The sequence below is a fragment of the Tachyglossus aculeatus genome, chromosome 17 (assembly GCF_015852505.1).
Source record: "Tachyglossus aculeatus isolate mTacAcu1 chromosome 17, mTacAcu1.pri, whole genome shotgun sequence".
Taxonomy (NCBI): domain Eukaryota; kingdom Metazoa; phylum Chordata; class Mammalia; order Monotremata; family Tachyglossidae; genus Tachyglossus; species Tachyglossus aculeatus.
In genome coordinates this window covers 16387050-16410220 of record NC_052082.1, presented here as the reverse complement: position 1 = coordinate 16410220, position 23171 = coordinate 16387050, and the positions used below count along the sequence as shown (strand labels likewise).

Genomic DNA, 23171 nt, shown 5'->3' with positions numbered 1-23171 from the left:
CGCTTAGTACAGTGCTCTGCACACAGTAAGCACTCAATAAATACGACTGATGATGATGGAAAGCCCCAGACTAAGGAGATGTGCCTTCAATAAGGCTTTGAAGGGGTTCACGAGGGAGGGGGATTGTGTCCGGCCTGATTGTCTTGTACCTATCCCAGCGCTTAGTACAGTGCTTGGCACATAGTAAAGCCCTTAAAAAACACCACAACCATCAATATTATTATTGTTGTTGTTTTTACTACCAATCCACTGGTTCCACCCATTGCCTAAGAGGGCTGGGCATGACAAGTTCAATTTCCTCAAACCTCTCCTTTGCTCAACAGCCTGGTGGCAACTAGGAACTACTAAAAATTGGCTATTCTCTAAATCTGCAATTAGCACTATTCAAATTATCTGTGGGTTTATTTACCTGCTACCTTTAGTTCCCATCTAACTCCAATACTGGTCAGTTGGGAAAATCGCTTTAATCTTACAATATATATTGGATTACTTAAAAGAAAATAATACAGAAACAAAAATACTTGACTGAAAGGTAAACTTAATAGATAATAATAATAATAATAATAATGGTGTTTGTAAAACGCTTACTATGCTCTGGGCTCGGTACTTAGCACTGGGGTAGATACAAGTTAATCGGGTTGGACACAGACCCTGTCCCACGTGGGGCTCAGTCTGAATCCCCATTTTGCAGATGAGGAAACCGAGGCCCAGACAGGTGAAGTGACTTGCCCAAGGTCAAACAGCTGACAAGTGGTGGAGCCAGGATTAGAATTTAAGTCCTTCTGATTCCCAGGACCATGCTCTGCCCACCAGGCTATGCTGCTTGATTCATTTGCTTGTATTTATTGAGCGCTTACTGTGTGCAGAGCACTGTACTAAGCACTTGGAGAGTACAATTCGGGAACAAATAGAAACAATCCCTACCCAACAATGGGGCTCACAGTCTAGAAGTGGGGAGACAGGCAGCAAACAAAGCAAAACAAGTAGACAGGCAAAGTCACGGAACGATATCCCTAAGTTGACAGGATGACAATTTTCCAGTTTCCTCTGACAGAAAATTTGGGATTTAGGTTTCTGCAGCCTCTACATGTGCAACCAATGGATTTGAGGAGGTACCTCACCCATGGCAGTCATACCTATTTTACTGTGCGTGAACTACTTTTCCATATAGGTAATGGCAGCGCTCAGCCCCACAGCTTTCAGAGCTGGACTCCCTGAATGACCCTTCCTAAGTTTCTGACAAGACCCGTGAGAGAGTTTCCAATCAGGACTGAAAAAGCCCCCAACTACGGCTTCCTGGTATAATAATAATAATAATAATAATTGTGGGATTTGTTAGGCACTTGCTATATGCCAAGCACTGGACAAGATACAACTCAACTGAACCACACAGTCCCCGCCGTCCAAGGGCCTAGTAGAGAGGGAGAGGGAACAGGTGCTTAATCCCCATTTTACTGAGGAGGTGAGGCACGGAGAAGCGAAGTGACTTCCCCAAGATCACACAACAATTAAGTGGCAGAACCGGGATTAGAACCCAGGTCCTCTGATTCCCAGGTTTGTGCTCCTTCCATTAGGCCACCTGCTTCTCTATCAGCTCTTTGAAACCTGTTCCCTCCTAGTCCTCATCCCTACTAAAATCCTTTGAGCCCCAGGGCTCAAAGTGCAAGGTGACATACGGCTTTCTACTCAAATTGTTATTAACGTTACAAAAATCCTCATTGACACTGGCAAATCCTAATGCTTAGAAACATGCACTTCTCCTTTCTTTCAGCACACACTTTCCGGGCTTGGGGGCCGGTATACAGTATAAAATGTTCAGTTACGATTTGCAAGTTGCATTTCCTGTTTTAATTTTTAATCGGACATTTACTACAGTAAATCACATGATGGGAGCGGAAGTTCACTGAGGTCTTGAGGAGGAAAAAAAAAGGGAGAAAAATCTACCATCCTTAAGAGATGATTTTATTCTGGCCCCATTTCCCTTTGAAGGCAGCATTCTCTCCTCTGTGGCAAACAAGGGAAATACCCTGGGGAATCAGAAGGAAGTGAGGAGAAGCCCAGTAGATTAGCTCCAACTCCCTATTTGCCTCTGCCAAATACAGCCATATGTGTTCCAAAGTCCACAACTGCCACCAAGCTCCAGAGTCTATTCAGTTATGTGTCTCTTCCTCCAGAACCAGGCCAAAACACCAGGGAATGCTTTACGGATGTGGGTGAAAAGCAACAGATTTGCTTGGCAACCAAAATGAATCTGAAAACCAATCTGGATCCTCAGAACGACTAAAGGGATTGTTATTATCATTATTATTAATAATAATGATTAACAAACATTAATGACAATAATGGTGATAGCAATAATAATTAGGGATGATAATAATGGTGTTTAGTGATGATGATGATGGCATTTATTAAGCACTTACTATGTGCAAAGCACTGTTCTACGTGCTGAACAGTTTTTACTATGTACCAAGCACTGCACTAAGCACTGGGGTAGATATAAGATAATCAGATCCCCCATGGGGCTCACAGTCTAGGTAGGTGGGAGAACAGGCTTTGAACCCCCATTTTGCAGATGAGGGAACTGAGGCACAGATTAAGTGCAGTGACTTGCCCAAGGTCACAGAGCAGGTAAATGGCGGAACCAGGATTAGAACCCAGGTCCTGAACCTTGCTTCTGGGAAGGAGAAACACAAGCTACGTGAAGCAGGTATCGAGGCCCGCAGAACCACCAATACTGGAGACGCATGATGTTCCTGAATAAAGACTGTAACTTTAATACTAATTCACCCTTGATCCAAAGTACAATAAAGGGTTTAAATGTAACAATTCCATTCTGTTCGCTGTTGGGTAGGGACTGTCTCTATATGTTGCCAACTTGTACTTCCCAAGCGCTTAGTACAGTGCTCTGCACACAGTAAGCGCTCAATAAATACGATTGATGATGATGATGATGGCTCTGGCATGTATAGCCTCTAGTGGGCTGTGCGTCGCACACCCTGGCCTCCAAACACGCACCTTAAAAAAGCATCAAAAGTGACAAGACCAATGCTCATTTGTCATTCTCAGCAAGGGACAACACCACAAATGGGACATTACATTCTAGTTTTCCAGGGATCATCTTGGTTTTCGCAGGCTGCCTCTGGCTGTTTTAGAAAATATTCCAGAGTTGGGTCTGTCCTCGTTAAACTGGTCTTGTGAAGAACCTTGGGTACTCTTCAAATGCTAGAACTTCCAGTTTGGACTCCATCCCAGGATTCCTCAGTTTAGTTCCCTGGACATTCTGGGATTGGACATTTGAACCATTTTTTTTTTTAAATGGTATCTGTTAAGCATTTACTATGTAACAGGCACTGTACTAAGGGCTGGTAGTAGATAGAAGATAATCAGGTTGGACACAAATGGAGCTCACAGTCTTAATCCTTATTTTAAAGATGAAGTTACCGAGGCCCAGAGATGTGAAGTGACTTGCCAAAGACCACACAGCAGATACGTGGCAGAGTCAGAATTAGAACCCAAGTCCTCTGATTCAGATGGCTCGGGATCTTCCCACTAGGCCCACTTGCTTCTCTGTAATTGTTCTGGAGACGGCATACAAGCTTGGAGTAATGTCATGGTTTTCAATAAAAACAATACGGTCAGACAAATTATGAAGCAGTTTGTTCTGATATGCTATCACCATTTTTATTTATATATAAAATATATAAAATATTTATTTTATTTTGTTAGTATGTTTGGTTTTGTTCTCTGTCTCCCCCTTTTAGACTGTGAGCCCACTGTTGGGTAGGGACTGTCTCTATATGTTGCCAATCTGTACTTCCCAAGTGCTCAGTACAATGCTCTGCACATAGTAAGCGCTCAATAAATACAGTTGATGATGATCACCAGATACGCCGGATAAACATCTATCGGTCAAACTGTGTCTGCAGACATATGATATTCACAAACATAAAGCAAAACCCAATACACCACAGAATAGACGTTAGTTTCGCAAACATCTGCACAGAGGACTCATTGCACACGAGTCACTCCCTCAGTGCTCAAAATTTTCTGACCCTAACCTCAAAAGTCACATTTTAATAAATAATTCAGTAAATAAATGTTTCTCCAATTTCTGGACTAATGTGTAAAGAAGTACAGTGAATCAATCATTGGTGCCTTCCTGTCTTTAGCCGTAAAGTCAGGAAGTGGAACAAACACACAACCCAGGTAGCAATCAAATGGAAAGTAAAAATACCAGCCCTCCTTTCCGCAATAAAACTTCCCACCTCTGAGAATGAGGGCGGGTTTAGAACAAGTGTGAACAAAATGTTGAATAAAACAAAAAATGGAAAAAAAAACTGCACTGAGCTGAACAAAAATAGCCCCAAAACCCAGTATATGGACAAACTAGCAGTTTTTCGGTCCCCAAGGTCTATTTATATAATCCCTAGCGTACATCAATCCTATTCAAAGCCTTACTGAAAGCACATCTCCTCTAAGAGGCCATCCAAGACTAAGACCCACTTTTCCTCATCTCCCACTCCCTTCTGCATCACTTTGATTTGCTCCCTTTGCTCTTCTCCTCTTCCAGCCCAAAAGCACTTATGTACATATCTGTCATTTTATTTTTTGTATTGATGTCTGTCTGCCTGACTCTAGACTGCGACCTCGTTGTGGGCAGGGAATGTCACTGTTTATTAGTGTACTGTACTCTCCCCAGTGCTTAGTACAGTGCTCTGCACAGAGTAAACTCTCAATAAATATGACTGAATGAATGAGAAAGGAAAGATGTGCTGGAGTCTGAGCACTCTGGCTGTAGGAACAGGCGTAGGCACAGCAGCAGTTATTATTATTAGAATATTATTATTATTAAGCACTTACTATGGGCCAGGTACTGTTCTAAGCACTGGGGTAGGTACAAGTTAATTAGGTTGGACACAGTCCCTGTTGCACTTGGGACTCATGGTCTTAATCCCCGTTTTACAGATGAGGGAACTGAGGCAAAGAGAAATGAAGTGACTCGCCCAGGTTCCCCCCCCCCCGCCTAACCTCCTTCCCCTCCCCACAGCACCTATATATATGTTTGTACAGATTTATTACTCTATTTTCCTTGTACATATTTACTATTCTATTTATTTTATTTTGTTAATATGTTTTGTTTTGTTGTCTGTCTCCCCCTTCTAGACTGTGAGCCCACTGTTGGGTAGGGACCGCCTCTATATGTTGCCAACTTGGACTTCCCAAGCGCTTAGTACAGTGCTCTGCACGCAGTAAGTGCTCAAAAATTACGGATGAATGAATGAAATGGCAGAGCTGAGATTAGAACCCGGGTCCTTCTGACTCCTAGGCCTGGGCTCTATTCACTAGGCCACACTGCTTCCCTTTCTGTCACAACCCTCTGTGAGCCTTGGTCTCCTGATGCTATTTGTCTCTGATCAATCAATCAATGGTACATATTGAGTGTTTACTATGTGCAGAGCACTGTACTAAGCACTTGGGAGAGCACAATACAATAGAATTAGCAGAAACATGAAGCCTCTGGGGAAACATACACATTTTTGCACATGGCTGGGTACGATGCAGGTATATAATTACTTGCTCCCTTGGTTCTTCCCGCTTCCCAGCCCCATAGCACTTATGAACATATCTGTAATTTATTTATCTGTGTTGACGTCTGTCTTCCCTCCTCTAGAATGCAAGCTCTTTGTAGGCAGGGAATGTGTCTGTTTATTTTCACACTGTACTCTCCTAAGAGCTTAATACAGTGCTCTGCACACCGTAAGCGCTCAACAAATACGACTGAATGAATGAATGAATAAGTGCCCCAGTTTGAGATCTCTTGCATCCCTCTATGTCTGTGCATTTCCTGTCTGGATATGCGTCCCAGACTACATATAATTATGGTCGACTTTTGTGCTCACAGGTATATATGTCTGCATACCCCAAATTGGATTAGGAGGATGGAACAGTGTTACATTTGCCACCCATTATCAAAGGGTTGAACTGTCACATGGTTTATTCTTGATAGTCACTCTTCTGGCTACTCTCTGGCATGATTTAAGTGCACAGCCAAACCTTTCAAGGCCTGCCCACCAGGCAGATGAAAAGTGCGGTGAGAATTTCGAGGGACTGTTCTCTAAAGTTTCATAAAATATGAACTAAAAAAGGGGTATCAAACAGTTAATTGATTGTGAGCAATATTTATGCTCTGGTTTTTATAATACTTTGAGATATCCTGTGCATTCATTAAACACCCTTCAAGATCACCCAGACTCTGCAAACCCTAAAAACACTACTTATGATTAGCAAAAGCAGTTTACCTAGTAGAGGGGGGCAGCAAGAATACACTAGGAGGTCAGTAAAGTACTTAAATTAGAGACGGGGGAGTAATGACATATATGAGATGCGTACGTATCATTGGCATAAAAGGACTGGGGTGGCTTCTGGGGAATATAAAATGGAGGGGAAGAGAGATTACTCAGGGAATAACTCTAAGACACATGATCTCAGAAGGAGTTTGAAGGTGGGGGTTTTAATAATAATAATAATAATGTTGGTATTTGTTAAGCGCTTACTATGTGCAAAGCACTGTTCTAAGCGCTGGGGTAGATACAAGGTAATCAGGTTGTCCCACATGGGGCTCACAGTCTTCATCCCCATTTTACAGATGAGGGAACTGAGGCCCAGAGGAGTGAAGTGACTTGCCCAAAGTCACACAGCTGACAAGTGGCGGAGCCGGGATTTGAACCCACGACCTCCAAAGCCCGTGCTCTTTTCCACTGAGCCACGCTGCTTCTCTACTGTCTACTCTACTGTTTTACTGTCTGTCAGATGTGAAGCGGGAGGGAATTGCAGTGAGAAGCAGCCTAGTGGACAGATCTTGGGCCTGGGAGCCAGAAAGACCTGGGTTCTAATCCCTGCTCTGTCTGCTGGGTGACCTTGGGCATGTCACTTCACTTCTCTGTGCCTCGGTTACCTCATCTGTAAAATGAAGATTAAGCCTGGGAGCCCCAGGTGGGACAGGGACTGTGTCCAACCTGATTAGCTTGTATGTACCCCAAGCTTAATATACACCACAAAAAAAGTGGAGGGGGAGGATGCGAGCAAAAAGCTTGTTAAAGGGAAAAATAAGAACAAAGCACAGAGAATAGATTATTTTAAGATTAATGAATATCAATGAATGAGGTGTAGTGGGAGAAGAGAGAATCATTTGGGGCAAGACAATTGGGCGCTTTAAAACCAGTGAACAAGAGTTTCTGCTTGATGCAGAGAGAGATGGGCAAGCACTGGCGTTTTTTGAGGCGTTTGTATTTGTACACGGGGGTCATTTTAGAAAAGCGATTCAGGCAGCAGACCGAAGTACAGACAGGAGCGGAAAGAGACTGGAGGTGGGGAAAGGCCGGCACTGAGGCAGATGACTACAGACAAGAAGGAACTCTTCCCATCAGTAGGATCGTTTTTTGAACAAGAAGGGCAGCTCCACATAATCTTCATTAGAGGCTACTCTAAGTTTAAGATGTGCCATTTCCTCTCTTTGTCTAACTGATAATAAACTCCTAAAGAAGACATGAGCAATGCCCAGCATCTGGGTCAGCGAGGGGAATGCCCACTGGGCATTCTATCTGGTTCATCAGCTTCTAGACAAAACTTGACCAACAACCCCCAGACCACCATCCTATGTCCAATACTAGTTCTCACACCGTTGATCCCTTCTGTCTCCCCTTCCTTCCCTTTGAAGGGCAAGAACACCAGGCAGCATGGGCAGGGGAAAGTTAGGGTGGGACAGGTCAATCAACTGTATTTACTGAGCGCTTACTGTGTGCATACAGCACTGTACTGAGCGCTTGGGAGAGTACAATATATCAGAATTGGTAGACATGTTCCCTGCCCACAGTGAGCTTGTAATAATAATAATAATAATAATAATGGCATGCATTAAGCGCTATGTGCAAAGCACTGTTCTAAGCGCTGAGGAGGTTACAGGGTGATCAGGTGCTCCCACGGGGGGCTCACAGTCTTAATCCCCATTTTACAGATGAGGTCACTGAGGCACAGAGAAATTAAGTGACTTGCCCAAAGTCACACAGCTGACAATTGGTGGAGCCGGCATTTGAACCCATGACCTCTGACTCCAAAGCCTGGGCTCTTTCCACTGAGCCATGCTGCTTCTCTTAGTCTTGGGGGGGGAGACACATTAATATAAATCATGGATATGAATGAATTGTATTTATTTTATTTTTTTTTTTTAATGGCATTTATTAAGCGCTTACTATGTGCAGAGCACTGTTCTAAGTGCTGGGGGGGATACAAGGTGATCAAGTTGTCCCACATGGGGCTCACAGTCTTTATCCCCATTTTACAGATGAGGGAACTGAGGCCCAGAGAAGTCAAGTGACTTGCCCAAGGTCACACAGCAGACACGTGGTGGAGCCGGGATTCGAACCCAGGACCTCTGACTCCAAAGCCCAGGCTCTTTCCACTGAGCCACGCTGCTTCTCGAGCACCTTGGGAAGTACAAGTTGGCAACATATAGAGATAGATGGTCCCTACCCAACAGCGGGCTCACTGTTTATTGTTGTATTGTTCTTTCCCAAAGCGCTTAGTACAGTGCTCTGCACACAGTAAGCACTCAATAAATATGACTGAATAAATGAATGAACCTCTTGATGGCTGCAACCAAACTAACATACACCTTGCACTTTCCCCAATTCCTCTCAAAATGTTGAGGCGACTAAATAAAGATTGCCAGTGTCTGTTCAGGATCTGAGATACTATCCTATCAGCCCAAAGTTGCTGCTGCTGCCAAGGACAAATGAAAATACTGTATACACTACGTAATAAATCACTTTCAAAGTCATCTGAAAAATAACAAGAGTTTTAAAATGAGGGTCACTGTACTCCTACTTGAGTCTTTACTTGGGTTTTTTTGAAGTTTCGAGATCTATCAAACCATTTGCTTGGGGTTGTTCAAAACCTAATTTCGGGGATCAACTTTAGAACCGAGTTACATGCACAAAACACAGGGCTTTAAAATTCTCAGAGTAAATCTGCTCATCTGAAATGAATAATTGTTCAATTGTGAATGCTCAAATGCCAAGCTTGCCTTATGAGTAGCCAGAGTTGCAGTTCTCCAACAGTTCTATCCCTCATGTTTAGAAAATCTCTTCTGAAAGTGCTCAGTAAGATCCCGTCAATGGTATTACTTCACATAACTCGTTGTGGGCAGGGACTGAGTCAGACAACTCTGCTGTACTGTACTCCCCCAAGCACTTAGTACAGTGCTTTGAACTTAAGTGCTCAGTAAATAACACTGATGATGATCATTGGGAGATATTAAAATAACTCCAAGACCACTACTCAAACTCAATATGCTACTTATAATAACCTGATATCCCGGCTCTCCCCACTTGTCTGCTGTGTGACTTTGGGCAAGTATCTGTGCCTCAGTTACCTCAAGCACTTAGTACAGTGCTTTGCACTTAAGTGCTCAGTAAATACCACTGATGATCATTGTGAGATATTAAAATAACTCCAAGACCACTACTATATGTTGCCAATTTGTACTTCCCAAGCGCTTAGTACAGTGCTCTGCACATAGTAAGCGCTCAATAAATACGAATGATGAGATGATACTCAAACTCAATATGCTACTTATAATAACCTGATATCCCGGCTCTCCCACTTGTCTGCTGTGTGACCTTGGGCAAGTATCTGTGCCTCAGTTACCTCATCTGTAAAATGGAGATTAAAACTGTGAGCCCCGCATGGGACAACCTGACTACCCTGTATCTGCCCCAGTGCTTGGCACATAGTAAGCGCTTAACAAATACCAATTAAGAAAAAAAGAGGAAATTTTGCTTAAACTGTATTTAGTATAAGTGCTCTCAGATGGTTCGGTCAGATTCAAAATTCCCTCTGTGTGATCCTATAACTCCTCACAATACCACCAATACATTCACAACAGGTCAAATCCCCAATTCACACTGTAATGCTGACAGTATTAATCAACAGTGACCGTGAAGTGCTTTGAGATCAACAGAGGGAAGGGTCATAAATCAATAAAATGAGAAGTTATACACAAGCCCAAATGCAAATTCTTCTAGACTGTGAGCCCACTGTTGGGTAGGGACTGTTTCTATATGTTGCCAACTTGTACTTCCCAAGCGCTTAGTACAGTGCTCTGCACACAGTAAGCGCTCAATAAATACAATTGACTGATTGATAAATTTAATCTGTACTGTACTCCCCCAAGCACTTAGTACAGCGCTTTGCACTTAAGTGCTCAGTAAATAACACTGATGATGATCACTGGGAGATCATCAATCGTATTTATTGAGCGCATACTATGTGCAGAGCACTGTACTAAGCGCTTGGGAAGTACACATTGGCAACATATAGAGACAGTCCCTACCCAACAGTGGGCTCACAGTCTAAAAGATATTAAAATAACTCCAAGACCATTACTCAAACTCAAAATGCTAGTTATAATAACCTGATATCCTGATATCTCATAAATTTATGAGAAGCAGCGTGGCTCAGTGGAGAAGAGAATGGGCTTTGGAGTCAGAGGTCATGGGTTCAAACCCCGGCTCCACCAATTGTCAGCTGTGTAACTTTGGGCGAATCACTTAACTTCTCTGTGCCTCAGTTACCTCATCTGTAAAATGGGGACTGAGACTGTGAGCCCCACGTGGGACAACCTGATCACCTTGTAACCTCCCCAGCGCTTAGAACAGTGCTTTGCACAGAGTAAGCGCTTAATAAATGCCAGCATTATTATTATTATTATTTACTGCCAGCGAACTGGAGACGCACGATGTTCCTGAATAAAGCCTGTAACTTTAATACTAATTCACCCTTGATCCAAAGCACAATAAAGGATTTAAATGTAACAATTCCATTCTGTTCTCTTCTACTTAGACGTTCGTAATATCAAGGATATCTACTATTATGATTCCCATGCTGCTGTCGCAAGTTCACTAGCACAAATCTACGAAGTTTTAACAGCTGGTAGGAAATTATGGGCTGAGGAATTTAAGTGTTTCCACATCACTGCTAAGTCTCTGGAATGTTTCTAAGGGAAACAGTTCATTCCTTTTGAGAGACTCAATCCTGGTACAGCACCAAACGAAGGCTGAAAAACAACTGAAAGACTATCCTCTTCTGCCCTCTGCCTGATTTTTTAGGTTTATTGTTAGACACTTCTCAACAGCGGCTTACTTAGCCTTCTTCCTAAAATAGCACCTTGACCTTGAAGGGCCATTTTATTTTTCCAAACGACTTTCACATCAACCCACTTATCCTCATTTTCCCTAAATTTGACTTGACGAAGAGATAGTCCTAAAATGTGGATTCCCCCTGCCCCTCACCTTTGTCCCCAGCCTCAACTAAGTCGAGCTGCAGACCCCCTCGCTTGCAATCCATTCAAGGGACAAATACCAACATTTATTATTATTATTATTATTATTATTATTATTATTGTTGTTGTTATGGGACCTACTGGACTGTCAGCTCCCCGTGGGCAGGGAACATGTCCACCAACTCCGGTGTATTATACTCTCCTAAGCACCCGCAGAAGCAGTGTATTTTAACGGATACATCACAGGCCTGGGAATCAGAAGGACCTGGGTTCTAATCCCAGCTCTTCCGTGTGTCTGCTGTGTGACCTTAGGCAAGTCATTTCACTTCTCTGACCCTCAGTTACCTCCTCTGTAAAATAATAATAATAATGATGGCATTTATTAAGCGCTTACTATGTGCAAAGCACTGTTCTAAGCGCTGGGGAGGTAACCAGGTGATAAAGTTGTCCCACGGGGGGTTCACAGTCTTAATCCCCATTTGACAGATGAGGTAACTGAGGCACAGAGAATAATAATAATAATAATAATGGCATTTATTAAGCACTTACTATGTGCAAAGCACTGTTCTAAGTGCTGGGGAGCTTACAAAGTGATCAGGTTGTCCCATGGGGGGCTCACAGTCTTAATCCCCATTTGACAGATGAGGTAACTGAGGCATAGAAAATACTAATAATAATGGCATTTATTAAGCGCTTACTATGTGCAAAGCACTGTTCTAAGTGCTGGGGAGTTTACAAAGTGATCAGGTTGTCCCACGGGGGGCTCACAGTCTTAATCCCCATTTGACAGCTGAGGTAACTGGGGCACAGAGAAGTGAAGTGACTTGCCCAAAGTCACACAGCTGACAGTTGGCAGAGCTGGGATTCGAACTCATGACCTTTGACTCCAAAGCCCAGGCTCTTTCCACTGAGCCAAGGCTGAGTGCCCCAAGTGGGACAGGGACTGTGCCCAACCTGATTAACCTGTATCTACCCCAGTGCTTAAAACAGTGCTTCCCAAGCACTCTGGACTTCCCAAGCGCTTAGTACAGTGCTCTGCACACAGTAAGCGCTCAGTAAATAATAATAATAATAATATATAAATAATAATAAATAATAATAATAATAACTGAAAGAATGAACAGTGCTTGGCACCATAGTAAGCGGTTAACAAGTCCCATAATTATTATTTTATTATTATTATTAAGCACCTGGTATAGTGCTCTGCACATTCATTCATTCAATCGTATTTATTGAGCGCTTACTGTGTGCAGAGCACTGTACTAAGCGCTTGGGAAGTACAAGTTGGCAACATATGGAGACGGACCCTACCCATAGAAAGTGCTCAAAAATTGCCATACACATAACATAGAAAGTGCTCAAAAATTGCCATCGATTACTATTGATTCAAGGGTCCTTAGGGTGACCCAAAGAAGCAGCGTGGTTCAGTGGAAACAGCACCGGCTTGGGAGTCAGAGGTCCTGGGTTCTAATCCCGGCTCCGCCACTTGTCAGCTATGTGACTTTGGGCAAGTCACTTCACTTCTCTGGGCCTCAGTTACCTCATCTGTAAAATGGGGATGAAGACTGCGAGCCCCAAGTGAGACAACCTGGTTACCTTGTCCCCCCACCCCCCCAACACTTAGAACAGTACTTGGCATGTAACAAAGCGCTTAACAAATGCCATCATCATTATTCATTCACTCAATCGTATTTATTGAGCGCTTACGGAGTGCACAGCACTGTACTAAGCGCCTAAACCCAGTAGGTTTCCAGAGAAGGCTGTCCCTCTGAGGCCTATGCCTGCCCTACAGCCCTTGAACTCGGAGGGCCATTTGATTTTTCCAAACGACTTTCACATCAACCCACTTTTCCTCATTTTCCCTAAATTTGACTTCACAAAGAGGTAGCCCTAAGGTGTGGATTCCCCCCTGCCCCTCACCTTTGTCCCCAGCCTCCATTAAGTCGAGCTGCAGACCCCCTCGCTTGCAATCATTCAGTCATACGTACTTATTGAGCGCTTACTGTGTGCAGAGCACTGTACTAAGCGCTTGGGAAGCACAAGTTGGCAACATATAGAGACGGTCCCTACCCAACAGTGGGCTCACAGTCTAGAAGGAGGAGGCAGGGAACAAGACAAAACAATCCATTCAAAGGGCCTTAGGGTGACCCTCTAGACTGTCAGCTCCCTGTGGGCAGGGAATAATAATAATAATAATTTTGGTATTTGTTAAGCGCTTACTATGTGCAAAGCACTGTTCTAAGCGCTGGGGGGGATACAAGGTGACCAGGTTGTCCCCCGTGGGGCTCACACTCTTCATCCCCATTTTACAGATGTGGTAACTGGGGCCCAGAGAAGTGACTTGCCCAAAGTCACATAGCTGACAGTGGGCGGAGCCGGGATTTGAACCCATGACCTCTGACTCCAGAGCCCGGGCTCTTTTCCACTGAGCCACACTGCTTCTCTAACATGTCCACCAACTCTGATCCATCCATCAATCGTATTTATTGAGCGCTTACTGTGTGCAGAGCACTGTACTAAGCGCTTGGGAAGTACAGGTTGGCAACATATAGAGACAGTCCCTACCCAACAGTGGGCTCACAGTCTAAAAGGGGGAGAATTATTATGTATGATGTATTATTATAATAATAATAATGGCATTTGTAAAGCGCTTACTATGTGCACAGCACTGTTCTAAGCGCTGGGGGGGATACAAGGTGATCAGGTTGTCCCACGTGGGGCTCACAGTCTTAACAATAATAATAATAATAATAATGTTGGCATTTGTTAAGCGCTTACTATGTGCAAAGCACTGCTCTAAGCGCTGGGGTAGATACCAGGTAATCAGGTTGTCCCACAAGGGGCTCACAGTCTCCATCCCCATTTTACAGATGAGGGAACTGAGGCTCAGAGAAGTGAAGTGACTTACCCAAGGTCACACAGCAGGCATGCAGCAGAGTCGGGATTCAAACCCATGACCTCTCACTCCAAAGCCCGTGCTCTTTCCCCTGAGCCACGCTTATACTCTCCCAAGCACCTATAGAAGCAGTGTGGCTTAGTCAGTCACTTCACTTCCCTGTGCCTCAGTTCCCTCATCTGTAAAACGGGTATGAAGCCCGTGGGACGATGATTTGTGAGCCCACCTTTTAGACTGTGAGCCCACTGTTGGGTAGGGACTGTCTCTATAGGTTGCCAACTTGTACTTCCCAAGCGCTTAGTACAGTGCTCTGCACACAGTAAGCGCTCAATAAATACGATTGATTGATTTGTGTCCAACCAGATTAGCCTGGACCTACCCCAGGGCTTAGAACAGTGCTTGACAGAGAGTAAGCGCTTGACAAACACCACCATCATCGTTGAATTTACTGAGTGCTTACTGTGTGCACAGCACTGTACTAAGCGCTTGGGAATCCCAGGGCAGATCCCTGCACAGCCCTAATCAATGGGATTGATTGACCACTTACTACTTGAGGAGCATCAACCAATCGCACCTACTGAGCACCGTACTAAGCGCTTGGGAGCGTGCAACAGAATCAGCAGACTGCATTCCCTGCCCACAAAGAGTCCTTACTATGCGCAGGGCACTGTACTAAGCGCTTGGGAATGCCAGGGCAGAAATGAGCGGTCCAGAACGGCCGTGCCAGACCGTCCGCCTCCGACACGGCCTTTCTCTGGGCCGGGCACCTGACGGAGCCCCTGGGGGGAAGCGGTGCCCACTCTGCCCACTCAGTGCTATCTATTGAGTGCTTTACTACATGTAGAGCACTGTACTAAGCGCTTGGGAGAGGACACAAGAATTTGCAGACGCGTTCCTTGCCCATAACGAGCCTGCACAGCCCTAATCAATGGGATTGACTGACCACTCACTACTTGAGGAGCATCAACCAGTCGCACTTACTGAGCACTGTACTAAGCGCTTGGGAGCGTGCAACAGAATCAGCAGACTGCATTCCCCGCCCACAAAGAGTCCTTACTATGCGCAGGGCACTGTACTAAGCGCTCGGGAGAGGACACAAGAATCTGTAGACGCGTTCCTTGCCCATGATGAGCCTGCACAGCCCTAATCAACGGTACTGATTGACCACTTACTACTTGAGGAGCATCAACCAATCGCACTTACTGAGCACTGTACTAAGCGCTTGGGAGCGTGCAACGGAATCAGCAGACTGCATTCCCTGCCCACATAGAGTCCTTACTATGCGCAGGGCACTGTACTAAGCGCTTGGGAATCCCAGGGCAGAAATGAGCGGTCCAGAACAGCTGCACCACAGCAGCCGCCTCTGACATGGCCTTTCTCTGGGCCGGGCACCTGTCGGAGTCCCTGGGGGGAAGCGGTGCCCACTCTGCCCACTCAGTGCTATCTATTGAGTGCTTTACTACATGTAGAGCACTGTACTAAGCGCTTGGGAGAGGACACAAGAATTTGCAGACGCGTTCCTTGCCCATAACGAGCCTGCACAGCCCTAATCAATGGGATTGACGGACCACTTACTACTTGAGGAGCATCAACCGATCGCACTTACTGAGCACTGCACTAAGCGCTTGGGAGCGTGCAACAGAATCAGCAGACTGCATTCCCTGCCCACAAAGAGTCCTTACTACGCGCAGGGCACTGTACTAAGCGCTTGGGAATCCCAGGGCAGAAATGAGCGGTCCAGAACGGCCGTGCCAGACCGTCCGCCTCCGACATGGCCTTTCCCTGAGCCGGGCACCTGACGGGGGAAGCGGAGCCCACTCTGCCCACTCAATGCTATCTACTGAGTGTTTTACTACATGCAGAGCACTGTACTAAGCGCCTGGGAGAGTACACAAGAATCTGTAGCCACGTTCCTTGCCCATAACGAGCCTGCACAGCCCTAATCAATGGAATTAATTGACCACTTACTACTTGAGGAGCACCAACCGATCACACTTACTGAGCACTGTACTAAGCACTTGGGAGCGTGCAACAGAATCAGCGGACTGCATTCCCTGCCCACAAAGAGTCCTTACTATGCACAGGGCACTGTACTAAGCGCTTGGGAGACTACACAAGAATTTGCAGACGTGGTCCTTGCCCATAACGAGCCTGCACAGCCCTAATCAATGGGATTGATTGACCACTTACTACTTGAGGAGCATCAACCAATCGCACTTACTGAGCACTGTACTAAGCGCTTGGGAGCGTGCAACAGAATCAACAGACTGCATTCCCTGCCCACAAAGAGTCCTTACTATGCGCAGGGCACTGTACTAAGCGCTTGGGAATCCCAAGGCAGAAATGAGCGGTCCAGAGCGGCTGCGCCAGAGCGTCCGCCTCCGACATGGCCTTTCTCTGGGCCGGGCACCTGACAGAGGAAGCGGAGCCCACTCTGCCCACTCAATGCTATCTACTGAGTGCTTTACTACATGCAGAGCACTGTACTAAGCGCCTGGGAGAGTACACAAGAATCTGTAGACACGGTCCTTGCCCATAACAAGCCTGCACAGCCCTAATCAATGGCATTGATTGACCACTTACTGCTTGAGGAGCATCAACCAACTGCATTTATTGAGCCCTTACTATGTGCTGATCACTGTACTAAGCGCCTGGGAGCGTGCAACAGAATCAGGAGACGCGTTCCCTGCCCACATCGAGTCCTATGTGCACAGCACTGTACTAAGCGCTTGGAAGCGTGCAACAGAATCAGCAGATGCGTTCCCTGCCCACACCGAGTCCTTACTATGCGCAGAGCACTGCAGTAAGCGCTTGGAAGCGTACAACAGAATCAGGAGACGCGTTCCCTGCCCACACCGAGTCTTTACTATGCCCAGGACACTGTGCTAAGCGCTTGGGAGCGTGCAACAGAATCAGCAGACGCGTTCCCTACCCACAGAGAGCTCTTACTATGCGCGGAGCACTGTACTAAGCGCTTGGGAGCGTGCAACAGAATCAGCAGACACGTTCCCTGTCCACAGAGAGCTCTATGCGCAGAGCACTGTACTAAGCGCTTGGGAGCGTGCAACATAAACAGGACACGCGTTCCCTGCCCACACTGAGTCTTTACTATGCGCAGGGCACTGTACTAAGCGCTTGGGAGTGTGCAACAGATTAGCAGATGTGTTCCCTGCCCACAGAGAGCTCTTACTATGAGCAGGGTACTGTACTAAGCATTTGGGAGCGTGCAACAGAATCAGGAGACGCGTTCCCTGCCCACACCGAGTCTTTACTATGCGCAGGACACTGTACTAAGCGTTTGGGAGCGTGCAACAGAATCAGCAGACAAGTTCCCTGCCCACACCGAGTCTTTACTATGCGCAGGACACTGTACTAAGTGCTTGGGAGCGTGCAACAGAATCAGGAGACGCGTTCCCTGCCCACACCGAGTCTTTACTATGCGCAGGACACTGTACTAAGCGCTTGGGAGCGTGCAACAGAATCAGCAGACGCGTTCCCTACCCACAGAGAGCTCTTACTATGCGCAGGGCACTGTACTAAACGCTTGGGAGCGTACAACAGAATCAGGAGACGCGTTCCCTGCCCACACCGAGTCTTTACTATGACCAGGCCACTGTACTAAGCGCTTGGGAGCGTGCAACAGAATCAGCAGACGCGTTCCCTGCCCACACCGAGTCTTTACTACGCACAGGACACTGTACTAAGCGCTGGGGAGCGTGCAACAGAATCAGCAGGCGCTTTCCCTGCCCACAGAGAGCTCTTACTATGCGCAGGGCACTGTACTAAGCGCCTGGGAGTGTGCAACAAATCAGGAGACACGTTCCCTACCCACAGAGAGCTCTTACTATGCGCAGAGCACTGTGCTAAGCGCTTGGGAGCGTGCAACAGAATCAGCAGGCGCGTTCCCTACCCACAAAGAGCTCTTACTATGCACAGGGGCACTGTACTGAGCGCTTGGGAGCGTGCAACAGAATCAGGAGACGCGTTCCCTGCCCACACCGAGTCTTTACTATGACCAGGACACTGTACTAAGCGCTTGGGAGCGTGCAACAAAATCAGCAGACGCGTTCCCTGCCCACAGAGAGTCTTTACTATGCGCAGGGCACTGTACTAAGCGTTTGGGAGCGTGCACCAGAATCAGCAGACATGCTCCCGACCCACAAAGAGCTCTTACTATGTGCAGAGCACTGTACTATCTTTACTATGCGCAGGACACTGTACTAAGCGTTTGGGAGCATGCAACAGAATCAGGAGACACGTTCCCTGCCCCCAGAGAGCTCTTCCTACGCGCAGGGGCACTGTACTGAGCGCTTGGGAGCGTTCACCGGGATCAGGCGGCGCGTTCGGTGGCCATCGGGAGCCCTTCCCGTCGGCAGAGCAGTGTACTAAGCGCCCGTGCGGGGGGCGTTACTCACAGAGCCCGCTGGAGCCGGTGCTGGTGAACATGGTCCCGGGGGGGGGCCGGAGGGGAGTGCGCGTGCGCGCGCGGGGGATGGAGCGCGCAGGCGCAGACTCGCCCGGGATCCGCGCGTTCGCAAGACTGCCCCCCTCCACCGCCGAGCCTCACTGGGCATGCGCGCCCCCAACGGCGCATGCTCCGTTCAACGCGTCGGGGGCGGGGGGCGGGGCGGGCGTGTCTCCTGGTTGCCCTAACGACCAGGGCGTGGCTGGGATGGACGTGGAGGGCGGGGGGGGCGGGGCCCATCCGGGCACTTTTGCCCATCCGGGCACTTTTGCCCATCCAGGCCCCGCCCCATCTCCTCCCTCTTTTTCCTTCCATCGTCTTCACGCGGTGTCCATCCGCTTCCATCCCAAATTCACAGGGTTTTCCCACGGCCCCTGGACTTTCCCGCCCTTCGATCCCACCTTCTTCTTCCCTTCTCCCCCATCCTTCCGAGGAATCAATCGTATTTATTGAGCGCTTACTGGGTGCAGAGCACTGGGCTAAGCGCTTGGGAAGTACAAGTTGGCAACATACAGAGACGGTCCCTACTCAACAGTGGGCTCACAGTCTAGAAGGGGGAGACAGAGAACAAAACCAAACATACTAACAAAATAAAATAAATAGAATAATAAATATGTACAAACAAGAATCAATCAATCAATCGTATTTATTGAGCACTTACAGGGTGCAGAGCACTGTGCTAAGCGCTTGGGAAGTCCAAGTTGGCCACATAGAGAGACGGTCCCTACCCAACAGTGGGCTCACAGTCTAGAAGGGGGAGACAGAGAACAAAACCAAACATACTAACAAAATAAAATAAATAGAATTGATATGTGCAAGTAAATAGAGTAATAAATATGTACAAACAGGAATCAATCAATCATATTTATTGAGTGCTTACTGTGTGCAGAGCACTGGACTAAGTGCTTGGGAAGTCCAAGTTGGCCACAGAGAGACGGTCCCTACCCAACAGTGGGCTCACAATCTAGAAGGCGGAGACAGAGAACAAAACCAAACATACTAACAAAATAAAATAAATAGAATAGATATGTGCAAGTAAAATAAATAAATAGAGTAATAAATATGTACAAACAGGAATCAATCAATCGTATTTAGTGAGCGCTTACTGGGTGCAGTGCACTGGACTAAGCGCTTGGGAAGTACAAGTTGGCAACATGTAGAGATGGTCCCTCCCCAACAGTGGGCTCACAGTCTAGAAGGGGGAGACAGAGAACAAAACCAAACATCCTAACAAAATAAAATAGAATAGATATGTGCAAGTAAAATAGAGTAATAAATATGTACAAACAGGTATCAATCAATCATATTTACTGAGCGCTTACTGGGTGCAGAGCACTGGACTAAGCACTTGGGAAGTACAAGTTTGGCAATATAGAGAGACCATCCCTACCCAACAGTGGCTCACAGTCTAGAAGGGGGAGACAGAGAACAAAACCAGACATACTAACAAAATAAAATAAATAGAATAGATATGTGCAAGTAAAATAAATAGAGTAATAAATATGTACAAACAGGAATCAATCAATCGTATTTATTGAGCGCTTACTGTGTGCAGAGCACTGGACTATGCGCTTGGGAAGGACAAGTTGGCAACATCTAGAGACAGTCCCTACCCAACAGTGGGCTCACAGTCTAAAAGAGGGAGACAGAGAACAAAACCAAACATACTAACAAAATAAAATAAATAGAATAGATATGTACAAGTAAAATAAATAGAGTAATAAATATGTAGAAACAGGAATCAATCAATCGTATTTATTGAGCACTTACTGTGTGCAGAGCACTGGACTAAGCACTTGGGAAGTACAAGTTGGCAACATAGAGAGACGGTCCCTACCCAACAGTGGGCTCACAGTCTAAAAGGGGGAGATAGAACAAAACCAAACATACTAACAAAATAAAATAAGTAGAATAGATATGTACAAGTAAAATAAATAAATAAATAGAGTAATAAATATGTACAAACACATATACATATATACAGGTGCTGTGGGGAAGGGAAGGAGGTAAGATGGGGGGGGGGGGATAGGAATGCCCGCTCTAGAAGTAGTGTAATCAGAGCAGAGTAAAATAGTATCTATCTTGTGACAATTCATTCATTCAATCGTATTTATTGACCGCTTACCGTGTGCGGAGCAATGGACTAAGGGCTTGGGAAGCACATTCATTCAGTGGCTTTTATTGAGCCCATACTGTGTGCAGAGCACTGTACTAAGCGCTTGGGAAGAACATTCATTCATTCATTCAATCATTTTTATTGAGCGCTTAGTGTGTGCAGAGCACTGTACTAAGTGCTTAGGAAGCACATTGATTCATTCATTCAATCGTTTTTATTGAGCCCTTACTGTGTGCAGAGCACTGTACTAAGCACTTAGGAAGTACATTCATTCAATCGTATTTATTGAGCGCTTACTGTGTGCAATGCACTGTACTAAGTTCCTGGAAAGTACAGTCATTCATTCAATCGTTTTTATTCATTCAGTCATTTATTGAGCGCTTAATGTGTGCAGAGCACTGTACTAAGCGCTTAGGAAGTACAAGTTGGCAACATATAGAGATGGTCCCTACCCAACAGCGGGCTAACAGTCTAGAAGAAGAGTAATGGCATTTATTAAGCACTTACTATGCGCAAAGCACTGTTTCAAAAGCTGGGGATGATACAAGGTGATTAGGTTGTCCCACGAGGGGCTCACAGTCTTCATCCCCATTTTACAGATGAGGGAAACTGAGGCCTAGAGAAGTGAAGGGACTTGACCAAAGTCACCCAGCGGACAATTGGCGGAGTCGGGATTTGAACCCATGACCTCTGACTCCAAAGCCCGGGCTCTTTCCACTGAGCCACGCTGCTTCTAGCAAGTTGGCAATATTATAGAGACGGTCCCTACCCAACAGCGGGCTCACATTCTAGAAGGGGGAGACGGAGAACAGAACAAAACATATTAACAAAATAAAATAAATAGAATAAATATGTACAAGTAAAATAAATAGAGTAATAAATACTTACAAACATATATACAGGTGCTGTGGGGAGGGGAAGGAGGTAAGGTGGTGGGATGGGGAGGGGAAGGAGGGGGCTGGTTTCAAAAGGATTCAAAGTAAAACTTCTAGAGGGGAGAGACCTATTTAACAAAAACAGTGATATTAAGCAGTTACAATGCAGATCAATCCTTCCTTCCTCTCCCCCTCGCCCCCCTCTCCATCCCCCCAATCTTACCTCCTTCCCCTCCCCACAGCACCTGTATATATGTATATATGTTTGTACATATTTATTACTCTATTTATTTTACTTGTACATATCTATTCTATTTACTTTATTTTGTTAGTATGTTTGGTTTTGTTCTCTGTCTCCCCCTTTTAGACTGTGAGCCCACTGTTGGGTAGGGACTGTCTCTATATGTTGCCAATTTGTATTTCCCAAGCGCTTAGTACAGTGCTCTGCACATAGTAAGCGCTCAATAAATACGATTGACGATGATGATGATTGAGTGCTTACAGTGTGTACAACACCGTACTAATTGCTTGGGACAGTATAATGCCACAGAATAGATGCAATCCCTGCCCTCAGTGAGCATTCATTCATTCATTCAATCATATTTACTGAGCGCTTACTGTGTGCAGAGCACTGTACTAAGCGCTTGGGAAGTATACGTTGGCAACATATAGAGACGGTCCCTACCCAACAGCGGGCTCACAGTCTAGGCTCACAGTCTAGATTCATTCAATCTAGTTGGAGAGTCAGATGTTAATATAAATTACAGGTGAGGGGAAGCAACAGAGTCTAAGAATGGGAACGTAAGTGCTGATAAGTGGTGATAAGCTGAATACCCAAGTGCTTAAATGGTACAGACTAAGTACAATCAGGTCAGACACTGAACCATCAGGGACCACATTCTAAAGGGGAGGGAGAACAGGTATTTAATTCCCATTTTACAGATGAGGAAACGGAGGTAGAGGTCGAGTGACTCGCCCAAAGTCACACAACAGGAAAGAGGCAGAGCCGGGATTAGAACTCAGGCCTCCTGACTTCTAGTCCTGTGCTCTTTCCACTAGGGCATGTTGGGTCTCTTAGCTAGAATTAGTCTGAATTTTATAGCACTTTAAAGAGACATTCAGGCCAGAATTTACTCAAATTATTGCGTTTTAATCTACCATTTCTGATCTTTTTCCATAGTATGCTAATGATTAATGATTGTTATATTTGTTAAGCACGTTTTGTGTGCAAAGCACTATAATGAGTACTGGGGTTTAGACACGATTATCAGTTCAGACACAGTCCCTGTCCCATAAGGGGCTCGCTCTAAAATGTTATAAAAGGGGTTGGCTCCCGGACGCGAGCCTCCAAGCCTCACCCCTTGGACCCCAGAGCCACAATAAAATAATGAAGCTACATTGCAGGGAGGACTCTTAAGAAGGTAGTGGCTGATGCCTTTTCTCAGTTGGCAGATAGGAGCAAGTAGAGTTTAAAAGATATG

The 23171-nt window shown here is 45.7% G+C and overlaps 1 protein-coding gene across 1 annotated transcript in view; it reads right to left on the bottom strand.

The window, feature by feature from the left end:
• UBAC2 (UBA domain containing 2) overlaps positions 1-18695 on the bottom strand; it is a 220097-nt gene extending 201402 nt beyond the window's left edge. The window contains exon 1 of the mRNA XM_038759511.1: positions 18650-18695. Coding sequence (XP_038615439.1) covers positions 18650-18680 — 31 coding nt within the window. The 5' untranslated portion in view covers positions 18681-18695. The remainder of the gene's footprint in view (positions 1-18649) is intronic.
• Between the last annotated feature and the right edge of the window lie 4476 nt (positions 18696-23171).